Source organism: Amphiura filiformis, chromosome 14 (genome assembly GCF_039555335.1).
Source record: "Amphiura filiformis chromosome 14, Afil_fr2py, whole genome shotgun sequence".
Classification (NCBI taxonomy): Eukaryota; Metazoa; Echinodermata; class Ophiuroidea; order Amphilepidida; family Amphiuridae; genus Amphiura; species Amphiura filiformis.
This window is the reverse complement of record NC_092641.1, coordinates 9,889,357-9,904,588: the sequence shown is the minus strand read 5'-3', so window position 1 is coordinate 9,904,588 and position 15,232 is coordinate 9,889,357. Positions and strand designations below refer to the sequence as shown.

At 37.5% G+C, this 15,232-nt stretch overlaps 1 protein-coding gene across 1 annotated transcript in view; it reads right to left on the bottom strand.

Annotated features, from left to right (window-relative positions):
* Nucleotides 1-2,153: 2,153 nt before the first annotated feature.
* The window catches only part of LOC140169173 (protein mono-ADP-ribosyltransferase PARP14-like), a 38,049-nt gene continuing 24,970 nt past the window's right edge, over nucleotides 2,154-15,232 (bottom strand). Inside the window, exons 16-21 of the mRNA XM_072192429.1 lie at nucleotides 14,928-15,148; nucleotides 12,456-12,539; nucleotides 10,540-10,915; nucleotides 7,828-7,970; nucleotides 6,941-7,121; nucleotides 2,154-3,707 (exon numbers count right to left, since the gene is read on the bottom strand). Coding sequence (XP_072048530.1) covers nucleotides 3,436-3,707; nucleotides 6,941-7,121; nucleotides 7,828-7,970; nucleotides 10,540-10,915; nucleotides 12,456-12,539; nucleotides 14,928-15,148 — 1,277 coding nt within the window. The 3' untranslated portion in view covers nucleotides 2,154-3,435. The remainder of the gene's footprint in view (nucleotides 3,708-6,940; nucleotides 7,122-7,827; nucleotides 7,971-10,539; nucleotides 10,916-12,455; nucleotides 12,540-14,927; nucleotides 15,149-15,232) is intronic.

The following is a 15,232-nucleotide window of genomic DNA, read 5'->3' as shown; positions in this document are numbered from 1 at the left end:
TTGACGACCAAGTTGTGCAAAGTGTTACGTTTTGGGCTAGAAACATGAATACATCTACTTTTCTATTCCTATTATATACACTATCTAGAATATAATTTGCTTACAAAATAAAGCATGATTTATACACTTTACAAGTCTTGAAGCTGTAATATACGATTTCTATGCCATTGTTATATTGTTATCATTTCACACAAATTAGTAAATAATATTGTTGATAACTGTCATTGTCAGAAACCTTTCTATTAATTCTAAGCCAAAACAAGACGGGAAAATGACCATTCCTATCTCGACCATTTATCATGGATCTTTATGATAGCGGCATATTTGAAAGAATTATTGCTGACTGTCAAGTCTTTCCCAGCTAACAATTTTTCGTTGTTACAACGTCGTATTAAAGTTATATACAGTTATATAAAGTCGTATAAATGTAATATATGGACGTTGTAAGTGCATAAATCTGTGAACTCGTATTCGTGTTGTGACAACGTTATTCCCGAACGTTAATGTAACGTCATTATGACATTGTTTCGACGTCAAGTTGTGAACGTCGAAACAACGTCGCTATAACGTTATATCAATATAAAAATAACTGGTCACAACACGAATACGCGTTCACAAATTTAACGTAATTACGACGTCCGTAGATTACGTTGTATCGGGGTCAGACCTTGACATTTATACGGCGTTGTAATAACGTGCTTTATACATCGAAACAACGTCATATATTTGCGTACTAACGACGTCCGTAGATGACGTTGTATCTGGGTCAGTTCTTGACTTTTAAACCATGTTTTAACCACGTGCTTTATACGTCGAGACAACGTGATTATGACATTATATTAACATCCGGCAACAATGATGCTCAATCCCAAAAAGGGAGAGCGTATAAAGTTTAGAACTTCAGGAATAGAAGTCGTTCCTCTGAGTTTCACGCCTAAAGGCGATCGTCAGACGACACGATGGAGAAATTTTGGCATCGACAACCATCTCCTTGCAATGGAAAAATTAACATTCCATAGTGTCAACATCCAAACTATTCGATGTCGTTTCAGATACGTATTTGTGTAACGTTTTCTGAACGTATTATTCAAACGTTGTCACCAGGTCTGGTCAAACATTGCATCAACGTCAAAACAACGTCATTACAACGTCATAATGACGTTATATCAAAGTAGAATCAACAATTAGGGGTTCATTCATAGGATTGAGGGCATGATCGCTGTTTATGCCCGAGGCGTGAGCCGAGGGCATAAACAGCGATCATGCCTGAAATCCTATGAATGAACCCCGTTCATACATACCCAAGATTCTTAGCAATTCAATACAGATGAAAATAATAAGGGTTTACAAGTTTAAATAACATTTCCATACCGTTTTCCTTCATAAATTGGAAGAAAATGAGTAGGCCTACTTGCAGGAGCAGCTCGGCTCATGAGGTCAACGGCCGAGAGTCAACGCGTGATACGCGTCATCTTTTGCGCCCGCGTGAGATGGGCGCGGTGACATGCGCGTATACGCAACACTAGCAAATCGTGGATCGTGTTAATTGGGTTCCAACGCTGCGTGACGCAGCTTGTTTATGCCCTGCGTACTGGTCATAAACGGTATTTATGACCAGCAAAAAAGAGCGCAAATCCAATCAGAAACGTCGTTATATCGTGAGTATGTATGAACATCCTTTTATTCCGGAACTCAGCTTATTCAGTTTTGTCATGTCTACGTTTATTATTGGTATTTGTGGCATCTGTATCATGCTTATAGAAGGTTAATTTCTACTACAGCATTTTTATTAGATAATAAGAATTAATTTAAGAATATTGTACGGTTTTGAAATATTAAATTGCATTCCCTTCACCGTTTCAGAATAATCTTAAAGGCCTATTTAGTGATTTTCTTTACAAAATATATTGTCCAACTGTCCAACTAAATGTCGGATATATAGCGGGGAATAAAACGTTTTCATTACATTCAGAAACGTTTTTTGATAACTTACTGCAAATATTCTAACATAATGTTATTTAAGTGTGATTTGGCAAAATATGTTTGCAAAAATATTTTGCAATAACATTCTGAAAACATTTTAAAAACATTTTTGTAGCGTGTTTTTATACAAAACGTTTTAAACGTTTTCTTGACCTTTATATAACATTTAATGTTATTAAAACATTTTTTACTCAAACCAATAATCCGAAATATAACCTGTTAAAAACATTTTGATAACGTTTTGTGTTTGCTGGGATCATGTCTATTCCATAAAACATGCAAATAACCGGCTCGGAAAGAGTAATTTGTTATCCTCGGTGTTTAAACTCCAGTGCCGAATTCGGCAGTCTTGACATGCGATTAATAAAAAACATGAGTAATAAAAGTACGGAAGGTTTTTAGTTCTATCTTCATTTTGATAGCGATTTTGTCGTGGAATTTGTTTTCATCAGATTGCTTTCAATTCTTCCATTTGTCCACTTCAGTAGCATTATGTTTGAAAGCAATTTTGTTGAACTCTGGGGGTTATCTTGTTCAGTAAATTACTGAATGGGCCTTTAAAATGAGCGAATAAAACGTATAAACTATCGTAAAAATGATACATTGTAGCTTATAATTTTGAGCTGTTTAATTATTATAGCTATGTACATGCATATATACGCACGTCATCAATTTTCATGGCTTTTGCTGGTTTCATACTTTCTGCTGCTTGCCGCTGTGCGGCGTGACGTTTGATCATGCCGCTTGCACTTGTCTGCAAGCGGAGCGGCACACCGCTGAGCGGCAGCGGCATGACTCTGAAAGCCACTGTTGCCGCTCAGCACCGCTCCAAAATCATATTTTGTTCTCATACGTCAGAGCGGAACTGCTCCGAGTTGACTTGAATTCAACTCCCAGTGATGCTGCCGCTGCAAAGCGGTGGGTGATCGATATCGGCTTGCCGTTGGTCACCGCTAGCGTTTTCTGGCGCGACTGCGCAATGAAGCATAATCATGTATGAAAGTATGAAACCAGCATTAGGGTATTCGCAGTTAAAGTAGGGATGTAATAGAATTGATTACCATAGTAAAACAATTTTTGAATGTATTACCTTGCAGTATAAGTAAGCGGCACTCATGGCCTGTCAGATTTGCTTATGTATGCAATCATAGATTTAAGCCAATACCGCTCTTTTCAAAGACATTAATCGTACAATTCCGAGTAAAACGTACACAGACTCTGAAATTTCCATAGAATTACTATCCAGGTTTTTATGCTTATTATTTTCACCTATCGCTATGGTAATTAACCCTGTTACATCACTACTAATATGGCGAAAAAGCGATGATATCTTTCTTTCGTTGTCTATATTAACAAATGACGCAGTTACAGAAGTCGAACATTTAATTTGCTAACAACAATGTACAGACTTGTTACCATTTTATTAAACGGAACAAATTAGTCTGAATCATTTTAATCTGTCATTCTCTTGAAGGTGATGAGATATTCAGGGTATGCTTGAACATCATGAAACACCACGTACATACTTGGATCCTCAATATCGTCAACAGCACTGTCACTGTCCAATTCGAGAGTTTTCATCCCCTCCTTGCCTTTGGTGTATTTGCCGGTAAGTACTTTTGCTCGAAACATATATTTAAGACCTGTACTTTCATCTGCTTTTGAATAATGTGTCGAATAAGCAGCATCTGTGGCAAAGTATGTACCATCTCCATACAACGTTCCTTTAAACATGAAAATATGATCTATAATTATTTATTTTTCTCTTCCTTTCTTGACAGAATGTAGATAAAATAATGGACAAAAATGAGTTGGTGGTATAGACGATTCATTTACCTTGGCACGTTTCAGCATTAGATGAAATTTAGCACGTGATTTTGAAAATGAAAAGGTCCATGTGCCCATTTTGCCAAAATAGAAACATATTTAGTCCCTACTCATAATAATTGAATTCAATAATTGACAAGAATCGTCAATATTAGTCCCTATTCTTGTTTGCTGTATGGTATACACGTAATCTCCCACCATGAACCAAAGAAAGTAGGCAAATTCTGTCGTCTTTACGAGGTCTCTTTGCAGGAAAAGCCTTTACATGCATGGTATGCAGAACGTAGTAATGGTTCACTTCAGTGGCGTAGCCAATGGGTGGGGGGAACGTCCCTGCTCAGTACATCCTAGGCCGTCGGTGCACGACGAGCCTCGGTGGAAAAAAATTGTGTCAACAATAGACAACTTTGTATGCACTGATTGTGCAGAGTGACGAAACAAAGTACATGTACAATGATAGGTGTCTGTATGGAGCATAGTGTGCAAGGAAAAAGAAAGAAAAAAAATGCTCAAAAATAAAGTTGATGGATGAAATTGAAAAGGTTAAAATTCAGAGTAACCATACCAATGATCCATCCAATGATTCTTCCTTTATCCAGTTGGAAGATAAGATTTTGGATTTTGAAACAAAATGTCTGATGATTTGTTCCCAAACTCGTTGGGTGGAAGAAGGTGAAAAGAAAGTACTAAATAGTTTTCCAATTTAGAAGAAAGATCTTGGGAGAGAAAAATATTCATAAAATTAAAAATGATTGTGATGCCTTCATTTCTAACCATTCGGATATTATAAATGTAATCCAAATCTTTTGCCAGAATTTATATATCAATCAAAATGTTGGGCAGATTGTTGACAATGACACTGACAAGTTTCTTGAATTGATAGTACTGAAATTCCTAAATTGACTGACGAATGTAAACAATTGATAGAAGAGCCTTTAGAGGTGAAAAGAAAGTACTAAATAGTTTTCCAATTTAGAAGAAAGATCTTGGGAGAGAAAAAATATTCATAAAATTAAAAATGATTGTGATGCCTTCATTTCTAACCATTCGGATATTATAAATGTAATCCAAATCTTTTGCCAGAATTTATATATCAATCAAAATGTTGGGCAGATTGTTGACAATGACACTGACAAGTTTCTTGAATTGATAGTACTGAAATTCCTAAATTGACTGACGAATGTAAACAATTGATAGAAGAGCCTTTAAAAAAAGCACTGTATGATACTCTTACTTCCATGAAACGCAATAAGGCTCCATGCTTTGATGGTTTTCCTTCAGAATTTTATATTTTGTTTTAGCCTGATATTTCTGATATGTTGATAAACTCTATTAATTTATCCTTGGAAAATAGTCATATGTCACAGTCACAAAGAAATGGTATTATTACTTTACTTCCTAAGAAGTTGTGAATACTCTGAATCATCTGGGAATCGTAAACGAGAGATAAGATTAACTCTAGTCAACCAGATTAACATACCTTGGAGCAACCAACGTTGCGGCCAGAACCACTGACCTTCAGCTGGGTTGTGATGTTAAACACTTTGACTCCCGATGACAAGTATTCCTCCAGTTGATGCGGTCAAAGCGATACGCGAAGCGTTGAGACAAGATTCAAGCTTGCATGAACGTACTGACTTGTCTCCCGATCAGTTGTGTGATTTGCTCCAAATATGCTTGAATAACAATTATTTTAGCTATGGCGGTAAATTCTACAAACAATCGCATATTTGCAGTATGGGTTCTCCAATTTCTCCGATCATTTCCGACCTTTATATGGAGAACTTTGAACGCATAGCTTTGTCGACTTTTGGTATCGAAGTGGTATCGTTATGTGGATGATACCTGGATGTTAATCAAAGCCAGTGAACTAGATCGGTTTTCAACCACATAAATCAAGTCGACCCCAATATCAAGTTCACCCAAGAAGGCTTATCAGACAACAAGCTTGCCTTTCTTGATTGTCTCGTCCGTTAGGAAGACCTTTCCCTGACAGTATCTCTTTATCGAAAACAGACCCATTCTGACCAGTATTAGTTCGATTCAAACCATCCTCTGTGTGGTAAAAACTTTATTTCATAGATCGGATACTATTGTCACCAAGGAATCCGAAAAGAAACCGGAACAAGATCATCTACGCAAAGCTCTCCACCATTGTGGTTTCAAGAACTGGGTCATTGATTAATCCCCGAACTTAGCGGTAAAGACAATAAAGAACCCGCCAAACACTCCAGCAATAATTCTGGTAGAACTACAATTGCTACAATTCCCTACCACGGTGACTTATCCGAAAAACTTAAGCGTATTTTCAGGGAATAGAACATCACAACCCACTTTAAACCAGTCAACATCATCCGCCAGGCCTTAGTCCACCCTAAAGACAAGCAACCCAAAGACAGGCAGAGTGGACTGATATACGGTATACAGTGCGCAGAGAGTTTCAACTGCACGGACACTTACATAGGAGAAACAGCACAACCACTCAGAAAAAGGCTACAACAACATCAACGCTCTAGTTCGGGTCCCGCGGAATCTGCGGTTTACACACTTCTAAAGGCCAGCAAGCACGAGGTGGACCTCGAGGACGTCAAAGTCCTCGACCGTGAAAAAAAATCACGGTGGTACGAACGAGGAGTCAAAGAAGCCATTTGGGTTAGAACAGAACAACCGTCCCTCAACCGTGGTGGAGGACTCAGAAACAATCTCTCACACGCCTGGGACAGAACCATCAGAACTCCACCTCGCCAAATGACGTCACAAGGTGACGGGAGTCAATGTGTTTAATATCACAACCCAGCTGTAGGTCAGTGGTTCTGGCCGCAACGTTGGTTGCTCCAAGGTATGTTTATCTGGTTAACTAGAGTTAATCTTATCTCTCGTACTCCCTAAGAAGGATAAAGATCCTCTTTTGATTTCAAATTATAAGCCTGCTTCTTTGTTGACTGTGGATTATAAAGTTCTTACTACAAATGTGTTAGTGGACAGTTTAGGCTGAGACTTGTTCAGGCCACGTCCGCTAGCCATGGTTTGACCTCCGAGTTTGACCAAACCTAGGCTGGGAATGATGGTAAGTTTTAACCAACATGGACGATTTGATTACTTTCGCAATTGGTCATGCACTAACACCTACCGTTAACTCCGTTGAAACGTCTATTGAAGCCATTCTTGCTAATGGCGTCCCTATGTTTAGCTGCCGTCCCGTGAAACAATTTTTTCTCCAGTTCCTCGGGTTGTAGCGATCGCTCTAGGGCCATAGAATCTCTTTTCGCCATGTATTGTGCAAACAATTCTATGTTCTGGATTCGCTCAATCTGATCAAAAGTACAAATATAAATAACCATGACAGCGTTTTGATTACTACGCAATACCAGGGTTGCGATTTGCTATAAGTTAGAGCAGCACATCATCACCGTCAGGTCAATAATTACATTTGTACAGACGGGATCACGTGGAAATCTAAAACGCACCATTAAGCGCTGGATTACAATTAAACTGAATTAATAAAAAAAATCACCTCTAGAGATATCTTTCCATGAAAAGAGTCATAATCCTATTGACCAGGATAATTGAAGCTTGCACTCTCTCATTGTGTCTATAGAATTGATTGAGCCACTGACCACACACAGTTGAATTTATTCATAGCATGTCAGCGTATTTTTGGTACTTATTCCTAGCTACAGGCCTAACGAGCTCCGAGTTTATGCATGGAACATTGAACATTGGTGTATCATATTCTTTTGATATGATTAGATTCGCATGCGCACATCGTAAAAACGTGTCATTTCAGCTAATGAATGGAAACGCTGTGGTATCTCGTACAGGTAATGTGCTTAGCCTGTGTCGCTCGGCCTATCTCGAATAAAATCACCATGCGTAGTTATTGAAGAAATAATGGATTCAACCAACTATCCCGGCAATTTTTGACACGAAGATATAGGAATGATGACGCTGTGGGCAGGGAAGGGAGAGTCGCACTTCCCTGGATTGAGAAAACTACATTATGAGCTAAACTCTTACCTTAACTATGTGATGTTTTTCCTCCTTACATGTGGTATAGAAGCTGTCAACTACATCTCGATTTTCAGCACATCCCTTTGGAATTTCCACCGGTCCTTTTCGTATATTAGGATCCCAATGGTTTGGCATTCTCTGAATTGCTTCTGCAAATGACAAAATGATACATCACAATAGAAAATTATATGCATGTACCGTAAACGTTCGCCAAATGGCGCCCCTTGGCTCCCTTTCCTTGGGGTAAATTTCATGTACAAATAGAAAGCGGTATACTGGCAGCTTATTCTCTGCTCTAAAACTGCTCTAGTACGTATAATTTAGTTAGGGGAAAAAGTTCACTTTGGTGACCACTCTCTGGCTAGTAAGGTTTGACGATTGATTCGACTTCTATGGACCATTTAGAAAAAATAGCCACCATGTCCCTCGCGAAAATCCCGGCATTTTTCGCTAGAGGCCAAAATCCAAAATGGCCGCCACCACCATTTTGAAAATTTAAGTTTTGAACCAGAGCACCTATAATCATGCACAAAGACACTTTTTCGGATATGTCGAGTACAAGGATTCCGATTCTGACATTAGTTTGACATTACGGCATCATTTTCACCCAGAAATCCAAGATGGTGGCCGGCACTTTCTTGAAAAAATTAGTTTTGAACAAGAGGACCTTAAATCGTGTACAAAGACACTTTTTTTTTTTTTTTTACCACAAGGATTTCAAATTTGACATTACTTTGACATTACGAACTCATATTTACCCAGAAATCCAAGATGGTGGTCGCCGGCGCCATCTTGAAAAAAATAAGTTTTGAACCAGATTACCTAAAATCGTGTACAAAGACACTTTTTCCGGTAAGTCGACCCCAAGAAATCCGAATCTGACATTAATTTGACGTTACAAAATAATTTTTTGCCCAGAAATCCAAGATGGCCCCATTTGGTAGAGCGTAAATGTGATTTTTGAATGAGAGCAGAAGCATAAGTGTGTCATTTCCGCCTTATCTGGGGTTCATGTCTCTTATATGGGGTTTCAACTGCCTTATATTAGGTTTACATCCCTTATCTAGGGATAAGGCGCCTTATCTGTGATTTAGACGGCCTTATCCTGGGTTTACGTTCCTTACCTGTGGCTAAGATGCCTTAACCTTAGCATATCGCAGTCTAAACCCAGATAAGGCATATAAACCCCAGATAATGCGCCGTAACCCCAGATAAGCGACGTAGACCCCAGATAAAGCAGTATAAACCCCAAATAAGGCGCCTTAACCCTAAATAAGGAACATAAACCCCAGAAAAGGCATCTAAACCCCACATAAGGTGCCTTAACTCTAGATAATTGTTGTTAACCCCAGATAAGGGTCGTAAACCTCAGATAAGGCATCTAAACCCAAGATAAGGCGCCTTAACCCCAGATAAGAGACGTTAACTCAGATATGGCAGTCTAAACCCCAGATAAGGCGCCGTCTGGGGTTTACTTCTCTTATATTAGGTTTATGTTCCTTATTTATGGTTAAGACGCCTTATTTGGGGTTGGGACTGGTTTATCTGAGCTTTACGTCCCTTATCTGGGGTTACATCGCCTTATCGGGGGTTTAAACTGTCATATCTGAGTTTACGTCTCTTATCCCAAGATAAGGCAGTTTAAACCCCATATAAGAGACATGAACCCCAGATAAGGCGGAAATGACACACTTATGCTTCTGCTTTCATTCAAAAATCACATTTACGCTCTACAAAATGGGGGCCATCTTGGATTTTTGGGCAAAAATTATTTTGTAACGTCAAATTAATGTCAGATTCGGATTTCTTGGGGTCGACTTACCGGAAAAAGTGTCTTTGTACACGATTTTAGGTAATCTGGTTGAAAACTTATTTTTTTCAAGATGCCGGCGGCCACCATCTTGGATTTCTGGGTAAATATGAGTTCGTAATGTCAAAGTAATGTCAAATTTGAAATCCCTGTGGTCGACTTATCCAAAAAAGTGTCTTTGTACACGATTTAAGGTTCTCTTGTTCAAAACTAAATTTTTCAAGAAGGTGCCGGCCACCATCTTGGATTTCTGGGTGAAAATGATGCCGTATATAATGTCAAACTAATGTCAGAATCGGAATCCTTGTACTCGACATATCCGAAAAAGTGTCTTTGTGCATGATTATAGGTGCTCTGGTTTAAAACTTAAATTTTCAAAATGGTGGTGGCGGCCATTTTGGATTTTGGGCTCTAGCGAAAAATGCCGGGATTTTCGCGAGGGACATGGTGGCTATTTTTTTTCTAAATGGTCCATAGAAGTCGAATCAATCGTCAAACCTTACTAGCGAGAGAGTGGTCACCAAAGTGAACTTTTTCCCCTAACTAATTATGTACAAATACTTTTAAGAAATGAATACCATTTATTTGGTGTGTTGCAGCTGTATAAGAACAGATTTTCTTTGTTTATAGTGTATAGATATTACGGCGTTTCCTCTCATAAAAGTAATACAAGATGAAACTTTGAATCCTCATAATAAAGAACTAGAATACAACGTGTTCTATAGTCTATAGAACTGAACTTTTGAAAACTGCATGGACAGCACGCATGGACTAATAATAGGGGTGTTCACTTGTCAGCGGATATATTGCCTACTTTTGTTGCTTATTTCAACGAATTTAGCAACATCCGTAAATAATGTAATTACGTCTATAGAACTAATCGTAAATCAATCATCCCTCACGTTTACCTTGTAGTGGTTTAGATCTACGCACTTGAAATGTGCCCCTCTTCGATGATTCCACCATCCTTATAAAATCAATACGCATTACGTCATCTTCTAATTCAAGGTCAACTGAACTCTTTCCCTCTTTGTGTGCCGTTTCAATTTGAGCATTGATTTCAATATCATAAGGTTGATAATAAACATCGCCATATTTCCACTGGACTGATTTACTGAGTAATTCGTTTTCCTTGCGTTGCGCTTCCCTGTAGTTCTCCTCCTTCTGGAATTGCCCGAGTAACCTAAATATTTCTGCCTTTGTTTGAAACACATTTTCTGTTCTACCGCGAATAATGAGTCGACTTGATTTCATGTTTTCTCGAACCATAAATTGAACGGACGTCTGAAACAGAAAGAAACAGTAAACTTTTTTTATATACAGGGTGTATCAAAATAAAATGTACAGTTTGAAAAATGACAACTAGATTAAAAAGTACGGGGTATTTGGTCAAAATGCAATAGTTGACAGCTGAATCTACATCTTGTCTTCCGATAACTGTAAAATCACTGGCGTGTGACCTTTAATATGGACTCAGACTCAAGTCAATTAAAATCAAAGTAACATGAATATCACATGTTTAACCACTTTCTTTACAGTTCTTAACAGTCCTAGTCTTTCACATTACCACCAAGGCATGGCCACCATTCCTCTGTATGTGGATACCAACTCTCCTATACATGGCATTCACACCATATCTTATGAGAGCCTGGGGCTGTCAACTTGTGCAGTAAGGCTTTAAAATAAGTTGACTTGCCCTTATCGACCGACCCAAATATCTGAAAAAATCACGGTCGCTTATTTTTTATATGTTTTTGCTTTTGTTTTTTTTTAAATTTGACTATAGGGAAATGTCATATTTTGGTTTATCACATTCAAAATATATGTTTTATTTATGTTTAACTGCTGTATAAGCGCACAAAATTGTCGACTACTCATAAATTCTTACTCGACTTCTGCATTTGTTTCGTTAATTTCGGCAGCGTAAACATATAGATCGCGCCGGGCAGCTGTGTACGTACGTGTATATTCTGTGACCAGCGCCGTTGGAAACCAGCGAGTGTAGGTGATGGTCGGTGTCTAAGATTTAAAGGCATCCTGTGAGTGCACTACACTAAATCCTTCCGCATTTGGTGCAACCCTTGATAGTCCCGGTAAAAATAGCGCCTATGCGAAATATATCGGCGTCCCGAGAGAACCGAATTGGAGTGACTCTTGGTTGTTTTGATAAAAACGATAGAATAGGATCTCAACATTACAAATCTGTTCAGAAAATGTTCCAAATCGAATGTGCATGGGTGATAGGCTCTCAGAACAATAACATGACCGGAACTGGTAAGGAGACACGAGTATCAGCTTAAATTTGGGATGGCGCTGTTCAGGGGTTCGTATCTCTCAAGTTTGTCTTAACTTGTCACGAAAAATCAAATTTAAACAAAAATTTAATCTTTATTTAAGACTGATCTTTGGGAGTACGCCACTTGATTATTAAAAGAAAACATTAGCGAGTCCGAAGCATAAAAAGGGTTTGCTAGTCCGAACGTTAGAGTAGAAGTTCTTGTTAGGGTTCGTATTAGGATTAGGGTATGGTTTAGGGTGATATGGGATATGGTTAGAGTTAGGGTACTAGCAAACTTGTTGGGCTACTTATGACAACTGAACCTTATGACTAGCTGACGTAGACCATAAACACACAGGGATAAAGAAAAAAGTATATTTTGACCTACGTGTAACGTACCGTTCTCGAGAAATAATCTAAAAGTTAAAATGTACAATTTTAGGTAAATTTAAAAAAAAGTGCCAGGCATGTGTTAAATTTGTTATGTTCACAAAGAGATGCTCAATGTTATATAAGTCACCAGAGCATGTTATGACTGTTTCATACCTCATTTCGAATTGCCGCGCTTTTTATCTCTTCCCTTTTTCTGCGTGTCAGCTCCCCATTACTTCCCCTGTCGTATGGAATCTCCTATATTCATGTATAAATGTAAGAAAATATACCGGGGTACTAAAACTCACACCGTCAAACTTAGATTCGCCTTTTCTAATTGTTACATGTCAGTTGGTATTGTATCTCTGCAAAATCTCTGCAACTCCTGGCATCATGCATACCTTTTTCGTTGCGCCCTGTGGCTGTGGCACATTATGTTATTTTGAGATAAGACCTTTAAAGCCATATTATAACATTTGCTACGGAGAACGCCCTCAATTTTTTTGTTAATTTTGGTTTTTACACGATTGTAATGTACTTTAGTCAATAAAGATACTCTCCAAAAATCAAGACTTTGGGTACTGTAGTTTTGTCAAAATCCGAGATTTTGAATAAAACGTTGGAACCGGCGTTTTATTATTACGATAGAAATATTAGTCGAACACGTATGCACAGTACGTACACGGCGTACACACACACACCCGAGGATCGTACCGTATTACAATCGCGGGAGAAACATGCATGGGCGCTAGTAGTAAATTCCAATTTTCTATGATTTACCTCACTTGTTCGGCTCAAAATTAAAAGAGGACATATCTGACAGTAAAAGCTATCATTTTAGGGAAAATAAATACTAATCTATTTTTACAGAAATGTAATAATATGGCTTTAAATGATTCATACTTGCATGAAGTCTATGCTAAAAACATCTACACATAATCTTCTCGCAGTTTCGTTGTATTCGTCAACGAATCCCCAGCAAACACAGTACGTTTAACAGTAAACGTTTAAAAGTCGGGTTATATAAAGGGTATTTTTTTAAATGATTTAATAACACTTATGAAACATTTGTGAAACGTGATGCAAAATATTCTAACATAATGTTAATTAAAATGCTTATTCAGTGATCCCAGCAAAATTGTAAAACATATTAAAACTGTTTATAAAATGATCTAAAAATTAAGGATAAGTCATTAAAGTCATTATCATGATGTATTTCTGAAATGAAAACTTTGGCAACAAACAAGGTAAACAGCAATTTCTCTACTTAGGCACCAGAAACAAATTTGTTCGATCTTTGGATCGACCGTCGATGCTGCTTCGATGTCTGTTACGAATATGCACATAAGCATGCATACCAAATTCATGTGTATATTTTGCATGCTTCCTGTCAAAATACTTGCGCCAAGGACATGGGTTGCTGCATTTAGCATCCATCAACCGAAATGTTTTACAGAGCATTTTAGTATAAAACAGTGGATTATAACCTTGTAAATTAACACGTGTCTATCAAATTTGGCACAAATGCTATCGGAATACTAGCTCACGTCTTTTTATATGGTAATTACTTACGATTATGTATGTATGTAACCGAGATGAAAAGCCGGCGATCAATTGAAAATTTTAACCTTTCATATTGTATATATACATTTTATTCCCAAAAAGACCTATTTTTGGGGTGTTTTGGGGACAAAATCTATATCTTCAATACGAAAAGTCAAAATTTTCAATTGATCATCGGCTTTTCATCCCAGCTACATACACTTATTACATATACTTATATACATATATACACTAAGTACATATCATTAAATTTATAAAGTGTACTTCGAGGACTGTTAAATATCAAAAATATCAATTTTTAATAATTTGCCATGAAAATGTGTATTATATCGCGAATTTCAAAAAAATCCAAATTATTTGATATCAGAACGACGTTCTCCGTGTTCCGAATGCAATTCGATATGTATGATGTGCTCTCATGTCCCACAAAATAACTGTCCAAACGTTCATACCCCACCCCTTAAGTAGGGAAATTACAGATCCGTTTAAATGCCTTATTTTGTCTTTAATACTTGTCTTTTTGCTTTACTAGCAGGCTATGTTAGCACATCTATGACGCTAACAAAGGTTTACAACCTCTGAATTTTGATGGTTTTACGCTTCTCCGGATGAGCAAATCACTGAATACGGTATGCCTTTAAAGACCCATTCAGTGATTTGCTCCTCCGGACAATCGTAAAAATTGTCAAAGTTCAGATTTTGGTACCTTTGTCATTGTCATAGATGTGCTAACATAGCCTGCTAGTGGTTCAGCCGAAACCCATGTATTTAAGACAACATAACACATTTTACATGAATGTTTTATTTATATACTGACAGTATATAAATTAGCTACATGTATTTGAATGGGGATTCAACTTCGTTAATACTGAAGTTTTTTATTCTTCATTTTTAAGCAATTTATAAACAATTATTTTTTTTACACTTGCGCTGGAATCACTGAATGCGTGTTTAACTTTTGACAAAATATTTTGCAAAAATGTTTCCCCAAAATCTTTATATAATCCGACATTTAAATGTATATCATAACGTTTTGAATAAACGAAAAAAAAAAAAAATTGTGTTTGCTGGGTAATAACTAACCTCTTGGGTAAACTTAGAGTTGATATATTTGTCAATAGCAGATACCACCGCAGTTATAACCTGGTCATCTCCAGCTATTATGTGAAATATTATCGTGTCTTGTGCTTCTTTTGCTTCCTCTGCAGCATCAACTGAACTTTCGCTACCGCTGGGATAAAGGTAATTCTTTATCATGCCAGGAGTCTTCATAACTGTCTCAACTCCACTCTTCAGTTGTCTCACTAGATTATAGATAAAAGAAATAATCTGAAATGTTATTAATTATAATAACATGACGACTGAATTAGCGACCTCGGGTGGCTTTC